The 23,340-nt window shown below is 36.0% G+C and overlaps 1 protein-coding gene across 2 annotated transcripts in view; it reads right to left on the minus strand.

Annotated features, from left to right (window-relative positions):
* Positions 1-7,490: 7,490 nt before the first annotated feature.
* The window catches only part of LOC124153695 (solute carrier organic anion transporter family member 74D), a 345,215-nt gene continuing 329,365 nt past the window's right edge, over positions 7,491-23,340 (minus strand). For both annotated transcript variants that reach the window (XM_046527011.1, XM_046527010.1), the window contains 7 exons: positions 22,726-22,890; positions 21,884-22,009; positions 21,238-21,304; positions 15,436-15,589; positions 13,851-14,112; positions 11,917-12,045; positions 7,491-11,216 (listed from right to left, as the gene is read on the minus strand). In XM_046527011.1, coding sequence (XP_046382967.1) covers positions 11,026-11,216; positions 11,917-12,045; positions 13,851-14,112; positions 15,436-15,589; positions 21,238-21,304; positions 21,884-22,009; positions 22,726-22,890 — 1,094 coding nt within the window. In that variant the 3' untranslated portion in view covers positions 7,491-11,025. The remainder of the gene's footprint in view (positions 11,217-11,916; positions 12,046-13,850; positions 14,113-15,435; positions 15,590-21,237; positions 21,305-21,883; positions 22,010-22,725; positions 22,891-23,340) is intronic.

Here is a 23,340-nt window from a genome sequence, read left to right on the forward strand (position 1 = left end):
AAAATTATACATATTAACAAATGTAATAGTAACAACATTGAGGCCTGGCATAAAATGTATTACATCCCTATGCATTAATAATACATAATTATAATAATTTAACTAATTCAATTCCATTTTGCCCATATGGTTGGGAATCTTTGAAAATTCAACAAACAAAAGTAAGAATGATATATATTGAGAAAATTTAATAAATACATGTATAAAATCAGGCTCATTTTAACTCTGGATTGACGCATAGAAATTGCTTGCGCCTACTATCTTGTCCAGATGAACTCCAAATCCCCACTATGCTGCTATAATGAGTGGTGCAGCGAGGGGAGATTTTGGGGGATAAAACCCCCCTTAGAGCTCAGAGAAATATTTAAGTTTAATCCATTTTACTTAATTGGATTAATATTACTTAAAGAAGAGTGTTAGGATGAATCAAATATCCCTCAGATAGCCGTAAAACTCGCCATTTTGAACCATTTATCTTAAAATTCCGCAATTTATTAATCTCGCACCTACTGCTTATCCTGGTGGGTATTCAATACCACGACACACCCCGGTATTAGTTGCTTCTAAACCCCCCTGCCTTAATTTCTCGCTGTGCCCCTGCTGCTAATTGCAATTATGATTTAAAAATGGAGAGGCAAAATCATATAAGTGGGTGTATGTCATTTCCACGAAAGTTATAAAATCTGCTCCTCTAATTTTAGTTCATCTTTTGACTCCCAAAAGGAATATCCATGGAATATTTTCTAAAAATTACAATAAAAAATTAGTAATTGTATTCATGCTCTTATTACACTTCTTGTCAAATCACATGAGAAATGTTGAGTATAATTGATAGAATCTGAATGCTATTTTGACAAAAGACTGATGGATGGTCTGCTATACTTAAACAAACACGATGAAAATACAGCTTAGGTGTATCACGGTAGTAATTTTAGAATTATTAACAAATTGATGCAGTAATTAAATATGTCCCAACTAGTACATTATAAGTCATTGAGATAAGGTGAAAGGAAGAAATAAGGAAGGCATTAATCAAGTAAGCTTAATGTTATGGGTTTCTTACGGCCAGCCCGACAATTGTTTAAACAATTGTTTAAACATCCAGAGTAATGACAAAATGGATGCCAAACTTTCAGCACTTCTGTAGATGCTGTTTTTATTCCATCATTTTAGAGTATTCATTAAGGGATTTATGTATAAGAATAATTTTTCCATTCTTAGCATTTCTATAATATGAGCAGAAATAACGTCGTATGGCCATAATTTGAAAATCATTCACCTTTATGAACTGATGGCAAAACGACAGTCATAAGAAAAACACATAATTTCACAAGAATAGCGACGCAAAATAATATAAAAATGCCGGAAGGAATCTCTAATATACATATTGTATTCATCGGGTTATCAGGTCATAAATTAAATTTCATAAATTTTATATTGTGTGGACCTTGAATACCTAATTTCAGTTTTTCATGCACCTACCAGCCAAGTTTTTCTACATACATAATTGGATTTTATACTGGTAACTACGCCTCCAACTCTCATCAGTTGCCTACTAGTAGTAGTAAGCGTATAGAGCTATGGATGTGTAGGTCATACGTTTGGTTCTCCCTGTTACTATTTTTTTTCTTTCCGCCACAATGATAAAGTACTTGCATTATGCTTTATATCTTCACCAGCCGGTCGCTTGCAGTAGTTAATTTTTTTCTATTGACGGGAAAATCTGTTGTCAGTTGTTAAGCTTTTATAAAGACTCGTTGAATTTCACCGGTAGGCTACTAATTCATGTCGGGATGGGCCGCGTATCATGTGTAGTACGCTGTTCAACTGCCTTTGGTGCTCCAACAGAAGCGACTTACGTTGCCTGAGGATATTTAACGGCATTCCTTACCTATTCTTCCCTAAAGTCTTACCCTTGCCTTATATTAGTCCCTTAGCTTACGATAAGCGTTTTATCAATTTTTTCTGTAAGAAAACCGTAAGAAACAGATAACTCTCTTATTTTGTGCTATCTGGGGTATGATCATTTCACATTAGAGTCATGAAAATGGTACTACATATAGCTTCCACAGTGAGAGATATCTATGTGTACATATGTCTGATGACAGCTTCAAAAGTGAAAGGGGTGGGGTGCAACCTTGCAAACCCTAGGGCCAATAAATGAGCTCATTGGTGGATTGGTGCTGGATGGATTTAGGGGGGATAAAATTTTTATCAGTTTATTAATTTTTATACTCTAGTAAAGTATTCGAGGGAGTGTATAAGCACATGCATGGCTACATGTCTCAAATGTGAGAGAAGTTTAAATTGCATTTATCGTAGAGCATAGCACCAGGGGCGCCGACTTATAAAAAATATTGGGGGGGCCCATATCGGAGGTCTTGCTCTGGGAAGAGGTTAAATTCAAAGTGTGTCGCAGCACCGAAACACTATCACGATTCATACCACTTGTTTTCAGTTAACCTGCATACTACCTTATGTATTTGTTTTAACACATTGTTGAATTTATTTTAAAAGGTAACTATCGTCAAGCATGGGAAATAAAAAATACCAATATATTTTGTGATTTCACAAAGCATAATATAACTAAATTATTTTCTTGAATTATTGAGGGGGCTCCACCCCCCCAAATGAATCTTTGAGGGGACTCGGGCCCCTCAGGCCCCATGGAGTCGGCACCTCTGCATAGCACTCCTTATTGTAAAAACCCCCCTCTCTCCCAGGGATTATTCTCCCCAAACCTAGGTCATGACCCCCCCTCATCTTGCCAATTGATCTGGCATTGTATGCACAATATGTTATGCTCCTTGATGCTGAACTTATGTCTTAAGGCTTGCATCTCCTGTTGGAGATTTAAGAAATTTCTCATGCCTATCTTCTATCATCTGACCTACAGATTATTCCATTAATAGACCAGGCAACAATATAATATTTCTCAGTCCTAATGAATTCACAGTTCCTTATGGATCCCCTTATCCTCATGTACTCACATATCCATAAGGATATTAATTGAAAATTGCAAATGTGATAGAATACATGCAGATATTTCTATTCTATAAAAATTCATGCTGGAGGTTGATGGAGGATTCCTGTTTCATTGCAAGAGAAACAATTTCAGAGAAGGAAACAATTTGCGTTAAAAAATTTGACTAAATGAATGATTACATGCAATTCGAATGGATGCAGGCTTTATCAACGATTCAAGTGGATATAAAGCTCTTGCTTGATTGCCTTGCTGGATAAAGTTCCTGGGAGCTTCCATAATTTTGTTGGAATGACATGATTATGCATACTCCAAAGATCAGCAAGTCTATTTATGACAGCTTGGAAGCTGTAGAAAACCTCACCAGGTTTTCAAAGAAACAGTATTCATCAGTAAAAATAGATCGACGAATATGGGTTGCTCCTGCGTACTCTCACTAATCCGTCAAGCAATAACTGAGAAAAGCCATTTGCAAAACATCAATACAGATTTTATTTAAAAACAGGACATTTACAAAGATAAAAATCAACTGACTCTTTCAATATTTTTACAAATGCAACTTTCATTTCAGTCTTCAAAAGTTAAATTATTTGAGAAAACATAGATATTTTTATGTTTCAAAATATTTAATAATTTCATACAGACAAAGTGGAGGAATGGTATGAAAATGTGTACTAAATAATGTACAAAATGTTCATATATCAGTTCACACTGTTTGGAAACAAATGATATTTGATGAAAGAACATATACACAATAGACTCGCAATTAACGAGGATGTTTGAAAAAACCCAATCAAACCACAAAAAGCAAGTAAAACTTTTTGTTTGGGAAAAAGAGGCTGTAATAGTGTCTTGAAAATATCATGTACTGGCACTTTTGTATTCAGCATGGTCATACTTACATATAGTTTTTTTAGAATCTTTAAAATAAAATTTTCAGGAAGATAAAATATTAATAACTTGGAATATAAAAAAAGTTAACCTTCAAGAGTGCATGCCATCTACTCAGACATTCGTTAAAAATGCATATATCATTCTTAAGGAAGTGATGAATGAGCCAAAGAGCCTTCCCAGACGGCACAGGAAGTTTTCGTACCTAAATACGAGGGTGGACAATCAAGATACAAAAATCGCGCTTAGGAAGTTACTTAGAAGGTTTTGTTTCTTTATTTCCTTTAATGACGAAAAAAGATGCAAGAGGACTGGCAAATTCATATGCATCGATAAAATTGTATCTCATCGATAAAACTGTATTCGGTCTGGGACTATTTTCTTTCGCGGGTGGTGCCATCGTGCCATATCCTCCTAGAAAGATCACATGCCTTCACAAGCCGTTGGAGATGGCATCGGATGGCATGGTTTACGTCACGTCTCACCACATTTCAGGGATTTTTGTGGTTAAGTTTGTGAAAAATAGTGTCTGGTAATGGTGAAGTTTCCCTTATTCTTTAATTTCATTCTCTGGGCTTCAGAAACGTGTTTGTGAGATATTTTTGTTAAAAATGCCTTCCGTGTGTGTAATGTCGGGATGTAATGGAATCTCCGGGACATGGCTCAAGTTTTTAGCTTTCCAAAAGATCCTGAGTTGAAGAAGAAGTGCATTTGGGCGATAAGAAGAAAACATTTCACCCCCACGAAAAACTGTGAGGTATGTACTCTTTCTCGCTGTAATTATTTGGATGTAATTTTAAGTTAGAAGTGGCTTCGGGATGTTGATGCATCAACATCCCGAACTATTCAGTACTGAAGTACTATAGTACTATTCAGTACTAAAAATGGTGATTCAAAATATTGTAGCAGCAATTCTTTTGAAAATTCTTGCATTTTAGTTGTCTTTTTTGTATTAATTCATTCGGTAAACGTCTGGTTAAAGGAGAAACTAGGAATAAGCTGCCAAGTTTATAGGATCGAATATTGCTTCTTAGCTTGCCCTATGGTGTATTACACGTCGGCTTTCATCATTTCAAATTATCTTATGCTATAGTTTAAAACAATAAAAATATCAGGCATACAAATATTTACTATATTTACGAGCCTATAGTAATTTGATTTCTCATGCAGAAATACCAAAAATTGGAAATGATTTGACCTAATAAGTTACATGGTATTTTATTATTTATTAATTTTAGGTGTGTGAGATTCACATCGCACCTTGTGATATCAGAAAATAATCTGTGGCCTTGGACGAGAAGACGAGGAGAAAATTCTTGCTGAATTGAAGTTACCCAGATTGGAGGAAGGTACCATTGCTTCACTGTTACCTGTCGCCAAGAAGACAGACATTGTGGCAGAAGTGACATATATATTTGTGGATGTGGATTTGATTTGTGCAAGTTGGTGCAGTGATAGTGGACGTTCATCGGAGAAAGTATTGACGATAGTTTGTATGTATCGACCAGTCCTCTTTTAAATAATTTTCTATTCGAAAGAGAATAAGAGTAATTGTTTCGCTAAATTAGATGTGGGATAGAAGAGAAAATTGGAAATATTATTGTGGTTGACAATAGAAAATACATAATATATGTATTGTATTTCTGTGGGTTTTTTCTTTCCTGCCTCTTTAAAATTTCTTGCGGTGGTGACTACATGCAAAGTAAGTATAAAATCGGAGGTGTGATCTAAGAGATAACATGTTTTATTTTACAAGTGTTTATGCTGGTGATTTGGCAGGACTTTCATATTTTTAATAGGTTGATACATTTACTGCAGTGACCTAGAGACTTTTACTCATCCCAAATAATTTTTCAAATACTTTAGCGCCTGATATGGGTAAGTTTTAGTAGCTGAGACTGAACTATACGTTAATTTTTGCTTGCATTTTGATGAATTCGATCATACTAATAGCAGATGTGTCAGCAATCCTGTTTCATCGGCAATTTTTATTTAAAACTTTTATTTCGTCAGGCTTTAGGGTAAGCTTTTTAATGCTCGTGGGCTATGTGATGTCTTATTTAGTGTCAAAATTAATAAGAATTTACTCTCATTAACATCTCAAGGTTTCCATGTAAGTACGAGCCACTTAAGAATTCTGGATGCTGGGGATGCGTGAATTAGCCGTGAGAATCTCATTTTTCGCAGAGTTATTTAAGTGGCCGAGTAAGTTTTGTAAGTTCTCAATGGGTAAATAATACTATATCATGAATTCTAATTACCATGAAAAACTCACAACCGACAAAAACTTTGTCGGTCGTGAGTCTTTCATGGTAATTAGAATTCATGATATGGTGTTATTTACCTATTGAGAACTTACAATTCATAATGATTCGTATCAAGGTTCTCGCTACGGTCGGTAGTTATCGATTGTGTTGCGTTCGATACATTTTTCGATCGTGCGAGTTACGATATAACTAATTTCGACCTAATCGATTGAGATTAGCCTGAGTGCCGTGTTCCTGCGCGCTTTGTATCCAATCGTACGTGCTTAGTAGCGGACATTCACATGCTGCGTACGCGCTTCGTCGACAGGCCGCGAATGGAATGTATCCATTGACGAAAAGCGACGGAGCGGCATAGTATCCCCTTAGTCAATGGGTACTATGTACATACGAATTAGATACGGAGGGTTCTGTGCCGTCTGGGTTGATTGCCAGTTTACCATAGCATGGCGAGGTTTTGATTATTGAAAGTGAATTTAATTCAACAAAAGGATTTTTTAATGCAAAACTGAAAATTATCAACCATATATTGCTAAGATGTAAGATTAAATGATTATTTGTTGTATTTCATATTTTGTGCGATTGACAAATGGATCGGAGTACCATGAAAATAATATTATAGTTACTTAAGCTACTAAATTAAGTATTTTCCTTTCTTGCTTCAGTACCTATATCACTAATATATAAGCACATAATAAGTCACATATTGGGTGCTTGACAAATTAGAAGTATGATGTATGATATAAAAGCAATCATAAACAAGAGTAAATTTTGGAATTCCTAAGATAAGACAATGTAAAAATATTAGGTGGTATGTATGTAGATTTTTACATTTATACTAAAATGAAACCAGCTCATGAATTATGTTCCACAAAAATATGGTGAAAAGCTAAAAAAGTCTTACTAATTCACGAGACAAAAAAAAATATATGTATATGCATATGCTAAGATAATATTCTTTACTCAATTTTTAAGTTAACTCTTATATATAAGGGGACTAAAATGATGAGTAATACAAACTTCAGTGACAATTTTCTGAAGCATCCAATGGGATAATTGCGAGTCAGTTGTGATTTAAAGTAACCGCAGCAATTTTGTACAACCTTCTGACATCAATATTTCATCAAAAGTAGAGTATGCATTATTAATTCCTCAATATACTCACAAAAAAGTTTTTTTTTAATAAATACAGGAGCAGAGCAAATACGCAACAGGAAATTTAAAAATATGCACATTTTCCATGCATATTTACACATTATCCAATTAAAGTTGATGATTCAAAATTTGATAAAAATCCTATTCTTGTTATAGGTAACATACATAATTGAATCTTTCAATATATACGGCCCAAATACACAAGGAAATAAGATTTATTCATACTAAATATCACTATTACTTACTTACAGCACATTTCAGATTATGGTATCATTAAAAATTATAAGTAAAATATTTTCTTCTACATTGCGCTAACCATTGCCACAGGGAACATTTAGGCCAGTTCATAATTTCATTTACAAGTAAATCTCCTCCAACAGAGTGATATGGCTTGTTTATGCTGTAAAGCACTGTCAAATTGTAATTAGTATATTTGGTTTATATTTACAATTTTATCTACAAATTCATTGTAAAAATATATGTTATATTTAATCACTGCATTAGCTCTAAAGGCTGATTATAATTCATTGTACTCCACTAAGTGGATGAGACTAGTTACTTCTGTCTCTATTAATAACGGCTCTGTTGCTAGTGTCCTATAAGCATACCTAATGACAGTCTTTGTCAATGTATAAATATAATTCCTCATAAATTTATATATAAATTTCACGTATAAGTTAAGAAATGTAGTCTTAAGCCATTACATTTTCCATGTATTCGACACTAAAATATATTCAACATATATTACTTCATAATGCTTCAAAGAAAACTTCAAACCACTGTTCACAATTGCGAGGAATTGAGAGTTGTTCTAAAATGTAACAAAAATTGGAGAAGATGGCTTTTTGTTCAAAATTATAATTATACTTACATCCAAAAAATTTATGCAATGATTTTAGAGCACCCATTTGTTAGAATTACACAAAAGCCATGTCTTAGTTTGCTCTCCATAATATTTTCTTATCATTGAATATGCTTAGATTTCTGAATTATGAGATGGATGTGAAACACACGCAACATGAGGAAATGAATGATTAATGAGAGAAGTAGCATTAAACACATGGATGCATTAAGGTCACAAAATAGGAACTGCACTAGACACATTAAGCCCTCTTATTCTTTTGTTGAGCGAAGAGGGACAAGAGATATCTTCACTTTAAGAGAAGGTATCGTTAAAAAATTCATATATTACACTCATTCTCTTAAAAGAATAGGGCGGTTGATAAAAAGTATATAATACTTGGAGTGTTATTAACTAGAAAAATAGCAATGTTAAAATTTACTAAGTAAGGGCATTGTTTGCCATTCTTATGAATATTCTTACCACGTAATAGCTTCCCAGTTCATCAGAATAAACTATTGCTTATATGAATAAAAAAAGATATTCCATCACAGTTGCTCTTAATTTTTGCAAGAATAAATAAAAATTTATATCAAAGGCATTATAACCTTGATCTGATGTTCATACATTACACCTTCTATACGATAGTTTCCTATTGAAAGCATGCCTTGGTAGTCTATTGACTCACAATTACTGCTATATGACAAGTGTAGAATTATTTGTTCAGCTTCCTATGATGACATATTGACAAAAAAATTTAGCATAAGAATTACTTTGATGAAACATTTAAGTGATAAATTCACATCAACCAGGAATAAAAATGTTCTGCTAGGAGAGCTGCTATCCTGAAGCAAAATTTCTTGATTATGCAGCTTCATTGCCCCAGTGAATAAAAGGCAGTACTTCTTATCCTTTCATGAACAGTGATTATAAAATCTTCTGATACAGTAATTGTTGCTTATTTTCTAATTTTATATTTTTTGCGAATCAATTTTACCAATGGACCTGTATTTTTCATACACAAATAAATCATTCTTATAGTTAGTAGACTGTGCCCAAATAAAAATATGGCTGTAAAAATAATTAATATTTGGTTTCTCAATGGCATATGTAGATGACCTAATCACACGATGAAACTGTAAAATATTTACAATATGAACAGCTACAAATATATTTTTACAATGGTATCTATATAAAAGTAAATTTCACCAAAATAAGGATGCTAAAAATTTTGGTTTTAAATCCTCACGATGGTAGCGGTAGCTTAAAGCTAAGAAAAATGATGCTGATGAAAAAATGAAATGTGTCTGTGATATCATGTAAAAAAACTTTTGCCCTCAATATTTCTCACCCGTAATCTTTTGATCCAAGAGCAGCTATGCAAACGATATTGGCTTGGAGAATGAAAGAGGTATCTTCCTGAGCCAATAAGCATGATTATTCTGGGAGAAAATAATTTAAAAAAAATCAGAGCACCATGAGTCTGAAAGACTCCAATGAGTGATATCACACCACATTTAGAATAATAATAAAAAAATTACGGCATGTTGTGAGGATTATTAATTACCATGAAAAGATTAAAATGGCGTTCAAAATATAAATAAAATTTTCCATCTATTACAAATAGCACTTTTTTGATAAATATGATTTTTCCTGTTGTTTGTATAAAGTTCCATGCTTGTTTCCAGTGGACACAGACTCTCATAACATGTACTCAAACACTTACGACATCTTTCTTAAAGAATAAAGTAAGCCATCGATTACCTTGCTTTCTTTACCTACTTCAGTATTTCAACCAAAAAATCCTAAAATCTGAAAATGCTCATGCTAGATTGGAGGTAAATCTGCTTGTAATCCATAAAAGTGTGTCCTGCATAAACCTTGTAGTCCAAAGTTATTGGTAGGGCTCTTTCCATTGAAACTATTAAGTTTTAACGTACGCACTCGTAACTTATTAAAATTAAGTTGCAAATTTTTAGTTTCAACTCAAAAATTTCATGGGCAATTCAATCTTTTCAAAGATGTTGCCAATAAATTATAGACAGCTCCAAAAGTTTGTGCAGAGATTACAACTCTAAAGCATTCAACTTATTGTTAGATATATAATTATACCAATTTAATTTTCTGGTTACATTGCAGAGGTAAACGACTGGCTTAAGGAGAGAATTACCATGCTGCAATATATGATTCACAGTCATTACCTGGTGAAAAAGACAGATGTGAATGGCTATGCATGAAACCACACCACCCTTCAGTCAATTTTTGCTGGAGTATCTTTCATTTGATACTAACAAATACACAGCCAGAAGACCAATACACAGCAAAATCAACTGGAGAAGACATGGGGATGAGGAAAATTGTGTTTGTCTCCCAGAATTCTGATAGAAAATATAAAAGAAGACTTTCTACGTCCAATACAAGTCGTAGGGATGCAGTTTCAAAGAACTAGAATAAATCAGCATAAATGACGATACAGTTTCGACACACATCACTGATTCTTGATCCTCCTTCACCAAATCAGGGTGAAACATTGAACTGCCAACAATATTCTTCTTTGAGCTGAAAACTGGATTCCCAGTTTACAAGTGCCATGAGTAGTACTAAATGGCACAGCACCTTGGGATGAGATGATAACTAATCCTTGAGAATAAAATGTGTGTACCACTCAAATCTGCAAGGAATGGTTGAGTTCTTTGGCTGATGTGATGATAAGAGCACTATAACAGCTTATCTTAGGAAGCTGACTGGCACAATCACTGTTTTGACTTGCACTTGCACAATTTTTAAGATTAGCTGTCAACGCTCGGATTAATTCAAAATCCCAGTACTTACACTCTGGGTGAATTATAGATCTTTTTCTGACCTCCAATGTTCATGACAACCATTCATTATCACACACAGGAGTCTGATGGAGCTTTCTTTAGCAACACCTCATGTCCAGCTTCCACGGCAGCAATTGGATTAAGTTCCTCCTCTTCTTGTGGAGGAGGCACATTTTCATCAGCAAAAGTGATGCTACCAGCTTTGTACCACACAACGAGATCGACAAAAAAGGCACAGAGAAGAATTATCCCTGTTGTGCCTATAAATGAACAACAATATCTGATTAGGACCTACATTCATAATAATTTCCATTCTGGTTATAGCGAGGAATAAATTATTTGATCCTGAAACTATCAAGGTGCATGCAACATACATGAATATCTATCTATCATAGAGTTCCAAAAGAGGGCCTACGATGGAATATGGTTCATCTATGATTTGAGGAATTTTTTATTGGAAAAAATATTTCCTTCTAGACAACAACAATAATAACACCTATCAGACAGTATGATATAAATTCAATCAATGGAGCATGCACTCGCAAACACATTTAACTAGTATTTTTCTTAACAAATACTGCCATTGCTGGATATTTTAACAAAGGTTGTGATAAAAAAATCTTTCTGTGCAGCTCTGCATCGTAAAAATAGGTATGCATAAATATATTTTGAATGTCTTGAATTTCCTCAGGAAATCCACAACTCGTAAAATATTTAGAAAATGGAGTATAATCAAGCTTAAGGGAATGATAAACAAGAATTGTAATAGTTTTTAACCCTTTGGCAAAGCTATTTCACTTTTGAGGGATTTCCATATATGTAACGTTAAATACGACACACTTAAATTATTTACAGAAACCAGATATGCCTAATTTTTCAAAAAATTAATTTTTAATAGTTCCTGTTGTTAATGCCAAAATAACACAAAAAAAATGAAGCATAAATAATGTATGAAATTACCATGGTAAAACATCCGAAAGACATCCACATCATACAGCCAGCACGCCCCCTGTTTTCCACATGCCATATCCCATACAACACATGCAGAATCCACCACAGCACCATACACGATTGGGCAGGGGACATTTCCTATGGAAGAAGAGCAATAATTAACATAAACCAAGTGGAATATTTAAAGTCGTAAATATGTTTTCATTATGACTTTAAATGAAAAAATAACTTGGTACTGACACACTGTCCTGACCTGACATTTAAGGAACGTGAAAGGAGCCCCTAGATGTACTCTTAGAATTTCTTAAGTTGAAAAGAGGTTCAAGAAAAAGTAGCAACCAGAAAAAAGAGAATTTTCTGAGGCCCCAAAGTGTACCTCTGTAGCCCCACTAAGTAAGTCCAAAGTGGAACACTACAGAATAGGTATTTAAAAATATCTAAATGTTTAACACAGTGAATGTGGGATGTGGTGCTCTAAACGTCTTCCAAATAAGGTCTAACTTTTTTTTAGTCCAAAACAGGCCTTAAACAGATTTCACACACAGGAATATGGTAGCTGACTTTAGGTTACAAACGTGGATGGTAGAGGTTTTCAGGAAAACCCAGAATGCAGAAAACAATAACTCACTGAAAGCAATCATAATAGACAAGGACCATGTAAACTAGGGGCCTTTATGAGGAGGGGGCATACCTCATATGAGGAATATGAAAAACATAGAGAATTGTAGCCTGAATTAGTTTAATAAACAATGCATGCGGGAATTGCTGTGGATATTCCAGCTTATATATTTCATACTATTCATGCATATTTTAATACAAAAAATAATTGGCTGCCCAAATTTAAAATGAGTTGTCCTAACAGTACATTGATATTGATCCCCCCTACTATTATCGATCCATTATCTTAAGTAATCTCTGAGCAGTAAGAGCCTGTGAGTACACAAGAGATAGGAGTAGGCAAACCTATAGGGACAAATTACCCTAAATGAAATAAACTTGATGAGTATTCCTGAAGTATCCTGAGAGGTGAAATAGGGTAGTTTCCTTCATCAAAGAAAACAAAAAGCATTGATTGCAATTCGTTACCCACCATTAGTGTATTCAAAATATACAAATTATTTCGTTTTAGAAATACCGGTTTAGACGAATGGCAATGGTCTATTTTTATCCTCATTTGAAAACGGCCAGATTGGCGTCCATGCGATGCCACTCCACGTGACGTCACAGGGACCTAGTTTCTATAGGAGAAGATAGGAGTTATTCATCGTCTGAGGTTACCAATGCATGCATGAGGCGTAGAGCTCAGGGAAACATGTCTTAATAATCACTTATTAAAACTGGCTAAGGTCAGAAAGTTTTCTTCATTTGATAAGGTATTAATAATCCTTATTTAAGCCAAGCGCTACCAGCCAGCAGGGTACTCAGCTACCCGCTAGCAGCTTGCGTCGTATCAGCGCTAAGCCTCGCCTCAAGGTCACCTCACAGGGGGGCAGTGGGAACCAGAAATAAGTCTCACGGAGAGATTTCCCGGCATTCATACTTACGCGTCGCGTTTTCGCGCGCTTGAAAATTTTCACTTTTCATTTAATCGCAAAAAATAGATATCATCATTTAAAAATCTAAATGCGTGAAATACGTACTCCAGGTGTAATAATCTTTCGACTTAGGCAATAAAAAAATAACAGGAAACCACCCTATTGTGTTTCATAACAAGATTACATTTTGATTTAGGGCCAAATTAATGCTTGGATTCGCTCACGCTAGTTCAGGGCGAATATAAGAGAGGTGACACCCAGGGGGCTCGGCCTCATTACAAATGAGGATCATGGTTCGACATTTCAACACATCTGAACCTCTCTGAAAATGTTAACGAAATTAATTCCAATTAAGGAGTCAAGTGAAAAAAATATGTATTTATTCAGACAAATATGTCAAGTACTTACCAAATAGACCAATCGCAAACTGGATGAGACCCAAAGCCATAGCTTTGTCCTGAGGGTCGACACAGCGAAGTATTAGCAGCATCGAACCAACTTCGGAGGTGGAATGAATGAATACAAATACTGAGAATAGAAGCATATACCACACAAAGTTGGAGCACTCTAAATCACAATAGCCTTGAGAGGCAGTCATTGGTTTCTTTGGAAGTCCATTTAATCCGATTGCAGCAGAGGATGATGGATCCATGCAAAAGCAGTCAGAATACTGAAAGTAAAACAATGGTCATGAGAGCTAGAATTTCAATCTGGTCTTTAAACCTTGTTATATAATGTACTCATATGATTTATCAAGAAAAAATAAATATTTTTTCTTTTTTAGCGCAAAGGGTGTAAGAAAGTGAATAAATCCATCAATTTAAATAAATTTTATTCATGGGAAAACAAAAAATGGGTGAGATAAAAGAATTAGGAGAATGGACAGGCAAAATAAGAAAAGGTGTAAATTCTAGGAAATGCATCGCTATAGAATTTTATTGAGAATGCCATAGATTATCGTCATTCACCAGGAGGAAATACAAGCATGACTGAGAAACTACTTCATTTTAAGCTTAAATAGAATATTCATATGTAAATGAAACCTAAAAATACTAATAGCATATGCTTAATGCCCTGCAAAGTCATATGCAACCATCAGACTACAACTTGCATACAGGAAATCGGAAAGTGATGAGAATAATATTTAGCTTAAAATATTTTTATCGTTACTTAATTTTTTTTCCTATTTTTCTAAAATAACTTATAGTAATCTTATACATAATATCATAGAGACCATGAAGGATCCTGACAAACTGTTACCCAGGACAGGTTATTTCATAAAAAAATTCAAGCCAAATTGTTTCCATGTAACTTATCAATTCAACATGACTCTTTAACCCATTTCCTCCCAGTTGTAAACACTTTGAGTAAGATTTCCAAAATGGGTATCACCGTAAAAATATGGAATATTTTATAGCCAATGGCATGCTAAGTGTGAAAAGTATTACACAGTCTCAATTTTCATCAAATTTTTCCGCTCACAACTTATTTTACAACAAATACATACAATGAAAGTAACTTCGCATGCCATATGATGTGTTCTGGTATGGTATGGTATTTGGAGGAGGCGACCGACAGCTGAGGTCATTTGTGCCATGAGGGAAGGGGTAGGTAAGGAAGGGTGGAGAGAAACCTGGCATCGGCATTAGCCTGCTCTTAACGAAAGGCACCAAGGGGACCACGGCTTAACGTCCCATCCGACGGACAGAGTGTTGCGCTTGAAATGTCCTCCACACAACACTCGAGCAGGGATCGGGCAGTCTCTGAAAATTCTCTGCCACTGCCGGGATTTGAACGCGGGCCCACCGGGTGGGAAGCCAACACTCTAGCAACCACACCAACCCGATCCCCTGATGTGCTCTCCTGGATGTTTAAGATCAAGAACATGTTCACAGAAGTGCTTTACGGATAATGCATTAAAATACCTTATTATAAAGCCCAGGAAAGGAAAAATAGACCTTTTAGAAATAATAATGAATAAATGATACTGTACCTCTATGTGCTTTCCATCCACAAATGTACGGTTTCTGCAGCCAGCATGGCAAGATGAGTAGTATGTTTTTCCGTCATAACCACAGATAGGGCTGAATGGGACTGCATCACAGCTACATGTGTTGTTACACAGAGGTTCAAATTTAACCATAGCTCTGAAAAAAATACACTTACAATTAGAATGCAGTAAGATTTTATGATACATGCACATTAAGCGCCCTGAAGACCAAGCTTTTAAACACCACTGCAGATTCTATTTTCACCACAATTACCACCTTACTGTTCACACCAAGCAGTTGAAATGTTTTAAGCCAGTTGCATAGCAAGGGGGGGTTCAGGGGGCCCACACCCTCCCCGGGAAATATAAAAACATAGATACTTTGCTTCATAAAATAAAACAAAAATTTGAAAAGTCATGAATTAGCAAAAGATTTCTTAAAAAATGAAGTTTTTTCAATAATTAAAAGTGCTAAAATTAGTTTAAAACCCTCCACTCTACCCTATATTTTTTTATTTTCTTCCCTGGTTTTGGACCCCCATAAACGAAATTCCTGGCTACACCACTGTTTTAAGCTATTAGATAAACGACTAATCTCTGCAATGAATGGGAAAAAATCTCATGCCATAGTCAAAAACTTATTAAAAAAATTACAAATGTTAGGTAAATTTTTAAAATAATTTTTTACGGGAAATAGCCAAGCGTGGAAGGAGAGCTGAATTTTTAAAAATTGAATGTGATTCATTTTTTGTCTAAGCGTCCTTCCTTTCTTTATTTACTCATTTATTTCTTTATTTCTAACTTCCCAGTGGACAGCGCATAAAGGCCTCTACAACAACAATAACAATGCATAACACAAACGTCTATGCCATGCACATTTGTTTTAAATATTTTCATGGTAAACTTCATCTTTTGTACTATTTTTCTACACTAGCTTGCAATAATATTATTGTTTCATTGAGAAGACGAAAGAATCCTTTAACACAAACATTTCTAAACAAAATTGTATTATTCTATTGAAGAATATACCCTGTATGACTCCCATGCCAAGTAAAATATGGTCTCTGGTTAATAAAGATTATTATTACTATGCCCAGGACAGGGACCAACCCCCTATGTGGTACTCGAATGTATGACCTTCAATTTGGCATGCAGTTTACAGTATTCACCGGTGGCATAAGTAAGAATATGCTTTGGGGGGATGGGATGACATGGGGAGGCGACCCACCCCCCAGGTAAACAGGGTGCGGGAAAATTTTTGAAAAATAACTAAACTGGAAATATGTTTTACATCATTTCGGCACAAAAAATTTAACTTTAAGCAGATGCAGTTATTATCTGTCAAAACTAGACAATAGCTTAAAATTTTTTTTTTTAATGTCTCTGAGGCTTTGGGGGGGGGGGTATCTATCCCCTCATCCCCACCCTGTAGTTACACCACTGATATCCACCGAGACAATAATGTTAATAAAAACATCGCATCCACTGTCAGTGATTTCAGGCATAAAAAATCTGATTGAAGAACTTTACCTCATTGCCACCGAGGCTGGCACGCAGCTAGGAACTAAGGTTGGGGGGTTTTAGGAGCAACTAATATTGGGGGTATGGAATACTGGAGGTGCAGGTTCCCTCCCCCAGAAATTTTTTAAGATAAATGGGTCAAAATGGTGAGTTTTACGGCTTTCTGAGGGATATTTTATTAATCCTTACACTATAGGGTAGAGTGGGGCAAAACCGACCTGCTAAGTTTTTTCATGAGATATTTGGCTTTCTGGTACAAATATTTGCACAAAATTAGCGTAATTGCAACGTTTACTATTTAAAGAAATAAAATACTGATGCATTATTCTTTACTGATACAGGTTGAATTTATATGAATTTTTTTTTCCAATATGTACTGACAAAATGACGATTTTGCCCCTCTTGTGGGGCAAAACCGACACCCATATATTTTACATTATAAAAAGTTTATAATGCTATTTTTGGAAATTTATATCACAAAACTCACTGTCTTTACAATGTACAGCAATATTTATTAATGAAAAATAAAAAATAACACTTGTGTGAGTTTAGAGTTGCATTTTAGGAACAGAAGTCGCATATGAAATTTTCATCTTCTTCTTCACAATTAGCGCACGCCTAATGAGCCCATCCTTTACAGTTTAAACACTGGTTGGTTTTCATTTTCTTCGACTTCACTTTGTATATTTGGGGGGCTGTGGCTTGGAAAGCAAGCTTTCTTTTAGGATTTTTATTTGTATCATTCTTCGCCACTGTTCCTTTATTTTTAGCTTTCATTCTTTCTTTTTTAATATTCTTTTCTTCCTTTTTTCTCGTCTTCCTCCAGTTCTACTTTATAAGGTGACGATATAAGTATGGCTGTCTTTCCAGGTTTTCTTCCTCCTTTCTTTTTAACTCTCTCCTTTTCTTGTGGAGGTGGCAAGATTAGTTTGGGTGAAATGTAATATTGCAGTTTAAAAACTCAATTTAATGCGGGCAAAGCCGCAACGGGTACAGCTAGTACTTAATAAATTGGGTTCTATTATTTTATTAGGTATAGTAAAGCACAGCTGATAAGTTGAAACATCGTGGGGCAAAACCGACCCCGGTCGGTTCTGCCCCACTTTCTGTTGACGGTTTTGCCCCTAGGTACACAGTAAAACAAATATGGCAATTTGAGGTGATCCAAAATCATTAGCTAAGCTACTCGTACGTTAAAATATAAGTAAACACAGTAAATAAACACATGTACTCACCTTCGGTAAACCATATTGTGGTTACACTTCTCAAATCAAAATAAATATGACATTAAAGTTGTAAAATAAACTGGTTAAAACTTCAGAACTCAACATAACTCCAACATCGTCAAGCATGCCAACGAAACCAAGCTCGATCTGCTCGAAATGGCGGCCTCTTTAACTAGTTCATAGTTTTGCCGGTGGAAATCATCACCTACTAGGAAATATTAAAGGGGTCGGTTTGACCCGCCTGGTCGGTTTTGCCCCACTCTCCCCTACTATACGTAATATTTATTCAGTTAAGTAAAATGGATTAAATTTTAAAATTTCTCTGAGTTCTGGGGGGATTTTATCCCCCAAAACCCGCCCTCGCTGCGCAACTGGGCAACTGAATACTAGCAAAATACACGTTAACGTAGTTACGCTGTTGTACCGTGAAAGCGGTACCATGTTGCGCGTTTTTGGCGTGTTTCAACGCCAAGAATTTATTTCGTAGTCGCGCTACCCCCCACTCCAGCCTACCGACTTCCCAACCCTCCTTCGGGACTCGAACAGTTCGACCTTGAGTCTTAGGACGAGAAGAATAGGGGAACTCAACGACTTGATGCACCCAGTTTCTTTGTGTGTGAAAGCGTGCGTGAGAGCTTCGCTCAGCTTTTGCTCCGTTAGACACCTCGATCGGAAATCCCCGACTGCCCATTGCAAATCAAGTGAAAACAGTTACGAAATAATAGTAAACAGTTTTAATATACTTGTTGCGCACGGGTAAAAATATTTCTCTTCTGAATCCCTTCATGATATTGATCTTATTTCTCCTAGATATCGACAAAAACTTTTCTTTAGCATTCTGAAGCATGAGTCTAATAAAGGTGATTTCGTTGCTATATCCATCGCTGCATACTGCAAGGTATAAATAACGCCATAAATAATATTAGAAAATTATGTGGAATATGAATGGTGAACATTTTAATCCGTGCGACCCAAGTTATCAGTATAAGAAACTCATATGATCACTTAGTGATCACTCTGACTATGAAATTCTATCATCGGATTTAAGCAACGTTTATTTGTCGAGTCAAGAGTGGGGATTCGTACTTACGCGTACTCTTACTTAGCGCGACCCCCATTGCGGGGCCACCCGCATCGCCTAACATGGTAGAACCACGATTGTATTTGTTTTTAAATCGTAAGATGGCATTGTCTAGTATAATCAGTTTAAATAAATAATTTATTAAAATTTGCATGTGCCTATTTTTGCATTACGATAAAGTAAAGGTAAGTAGCTCAAGGTATCTTTTGCGCCCCTCCCCTTGAGTTTTTTCTGTATCCGCTGCTGTGCTCAGGATGGTGTTGATTGATGAATTATAACATCCGTGGTGTTGAGCATATTTTGATCAAAATAGGTTAGTCGATATTGAAACATCTATTTTAAAATTTTGACTTTAATGGGATGTGTTTGTAGATCGCGATTTGGGAAAATATTTGTTTGAATGAATTATTTTCGCTGAAAAACATCGTTTCCTTAATACGGAATTCAATCAAAAATCTTTCTTTACCCTAGCTTGAGAAACCATCCCGCCATCATGATTCGTACTTGTATCACTGAATAAAGACCTGGAAGAATGCTCGGCATGGGTACCAGGAAACGTAGAGCAAGGCGCGCAGCTAGGAATAGGGTAGTTTCCTTCATCAAAGAAAACGGAAGGCATTGATTGCGATTCGTTACCGATTAGTGTATTCATAATATACAAATTATTTGGTTTTAGAAATCCCAGTTTAGACGAATGGCAATGGTCCATTTTTATCCTCATTTGAAAAGGGCCAGATTGGCGCCCATGCGATGCCACTCCACGTGACATCACAGGGACTTAGTTTCTACACGAGTAGATAGGAGTTTTACATCGTCGGATGTTACCAATGCATGCATGAGGCACATAACTCAGGGAAACGTTTCTTAATAATCACTTATTGAAATTGCCTAAGGTTGGAAAGTTTCCTTCGTTTGATAAGATATTAATAATCCTTAAGCCAAGCGCTACCTGCTAGCAGGGTACACTGCTACCTGCTAGCAGCCTTCATCGCAGCGGTGCACATATCCTCGCCCCAAGGTCACTTCACACGGCGGCAGCGGGAACCAGAATGACGTCACACGGACTTTTCCCAGCGCTCACACTTAGCCGTCGCGTTTTAGCGCGCTTGAAAATTTTCAATTTTCATTTAATCGCGAAAAATAGATATCGTGATTTAAAACTCTAAAAGCGTGGAATGCGTACTCCAGGAGTAATAATCTTTCGATTTAGGCAATAAAAAATAATAGGAAACCACCCTATTAAGGCTGAGGCGGTTTTAGGAGCAACATATACTGGGAAGGTGCGGGAGCCCTCCCCGAGAAATTTTTTAAGATTAATGGTTCAAAATAGTGAATTTTATGGCTTTCTGAGGGATATTTTATTAATATCTACACTATTCTATAATTGATATATTTATTCAATAAAGTAAAATGGATTAAATTTTAAAATTTCCCTGAGTTCTTGGGGGATTTTATCCCCCAAAACCCCCCCCCTCGCTGCGCCACTGACGTATAACGAATTACATTATTTAGAGAATGACGTCATGGGTACCTGTAGTTCGCGCTTCTTGAGCTATTTACCCAAATCTGACTTTCATTTATATGTAACTACACCCTATGTTAATAAACCATTTTTAAAAATAAATGGTCAAATTTTTAATTAAAACGTGTTAAGACCGTATTACATGGGGCACGTCATTGTGCAATCTGACTTATGTACGAAGGCGCAATCAAAATTGCGTCGTGTAAAGCGGTGAATTGCTACAACGCATTCGAGAATGTGTGGATGCGAGACGGCAAAATAGCCCTTGAAATGGCTCTAATTCCAAGCTCACATTCTCGCCATATCAACATTTTTTCGGTGCTAACCTGCGTAATGACGTGCCCCGTGTAAAACGGCCTTGAACCAATAACATGAAAAAAGCCACCCCGATGAGTAATAGTTACTTCGAGGAGAAATGAAAATTCTCACTGTTCAGATAGAAATGCAATCCTTACCCTCTCTCAAGCTTCAGTCCCGCAAAGTCATCCATAGGGCAACCAATCAACATCAACACACCCATTCCTGAGAAAGAAAAGAGGCATAATTAACTTTACAACAAATAAATACAAAAATAATTACATGAAGAGTTAATCCTAATTTTTCAGAGAGTATCAACCAAATGATGTGCACTCAATGCACAATTTGGGCAACAAGATAAATTATTATGCACAAAAACCCACGGCAAGTAGAGTATACCATAACTTTGTAATATTAATTCATTTTCTTTTTGTAATTCTTTGTAATATTAATTAATTCATTAAGTCATGGAGGACCAATCATAACTAGAATTGAATGTGCATTATTTCCAGACTAGGAACCATTTTCAAGAGCATCAGCACATGTCAATATTGATATGCGTTTCGCAAGCAAAAAAGGGGTAATGAGACGTTATTACGTAAATGATGACAGTGCGCGAGTGGAATCATTATACCTTAGCGTAAACAGAATTTTAAAAAGAGCATACAAAATCAGCCAACATCATATTCCGAATCGATTTTCAGTGGAACCCATCGCAAAGCAGCTGTCCACTGTAGTTGAATCTATGGTCGCCAGAAATCGGCTGAGTCCAAGAAATCATAAGACGAAGAAAAAGTTTCTTACCAAGTGCATAAATCACTGCAGTTAAAGCAATCCATGCTGCAATGAACCTTGCATTGGGTTTCACTTTGAGAATAAACACTCCACTGATGATGATTCCAACACCCATGACCAGGATGCCACCAACACCTAAAAATAAATCATGAAGGCAGATGCAATAAGGCCAAATTTTACAAAAAATAAAGTGCAATAAAAATATTTTATCATAACTATTTTCACAAATCAAATTACTAGTAAAAGGAATGTAAGTTTGAAGTTACCATTTAGGGTACTCGGGTTGTAGTACGTCACCCTCTTCTAGTATTAAGCATGGCGGAATTAAATTTTATAATTCTCCTCATTAAGGCATCGAACATCTCAGGGAAAAATCTTTTGATAACTACTATCGGCTGAATAAAAAAATTGAAAGATTAATAGCTAATGGTAAGCAACTCATCGAATTTAAGCATGTACTTACAAAGAGTAAGTTGCCGAGGAACAGGAGAACCAGAGGCGTACCTAAGAATTTGCATTGGGGGGGTTAAGGGAATAGGGGTGATGACCTCCCCCACGGGCTTTCCGGAAAAATTTTTGAAAAATGACACGCCTGGAAATACATTTGACATAATTTTGGCACTTTTATTTTGACACAAAATATAACTTTAAGGCGATGCAGCTATTATACGTCAAAACTAGACGATATTTTTAAGTATTATTTTTATTTCTCTGAGGCTTTAAAGGGGGGGGGGGGTCTATCCCCTCATTCCCCCATTGTTGCGTCACTGAGTGGAAGGGAAAACTACAGCAGAAAAACACAGATGGATGCAGCCAACCTGAAAAGAATAATGCTACACTTCCATACAAACCTGCAATCATGTTGGCTTTGTGGGCGGCAAGACGAAACTGGCTCTCGAGATACTTCGGGAGGAACGTGTAGATGCCGGCGATGGGAAGCAAATGCAGCACACTGCTTGCAGTCCGGAATATTAAAATTTCGTTGCGCAGCAGCTTCTTCACCGCCTTCGGGAAGTCTGGGCGCGAAAGAGGAAGAATTAGAATAAATACCCAAATAGGGTAGTTTCCTTCATAAAAAAAGCGAAAGGCATTGATTGCGATTCTTTACCCACCATTAGTGTATTCATAATATACAAATTACTTGGATTTAGAAATCCCAGTTTAGAGGAGTTACAAATGTCAATTTTAACTGCATTTGAAAAAGGCCAGACTGGCGCCCATGCGATGCCACTCCACGCGACGTCACAGGGACCTAGTTCCTATACGAGTACATCGTCTGAGATTACCAATGCATGCATGAGGCACAGAGCTCAGGGAAACATCTCTTATTAATCACCTATTAAAACTGCCTAAGGTCGGAAAGTTTCCTTCATTTGATAGGGTAATAATAATCCTTATTTAAGCCAAGCGCTACCTACTAGCAGGGTACTCTGCTACCTGCTAGCAGCCTGCATCGTATCAGCGCT

This window comes from Ischnura elegans, chromosome 2 (assembly GCF_921293095.1).
Source record: "Ischnura elegans chromosome 2, ioIscEleg1.1, whole genome shotgun sequence".
Lineage (NCBI taxonomy): Eukaryota > Metazoa > Arthropoda > Insecta > Odonata > Coenagrionidae > Ischnura > Ischnura elegans.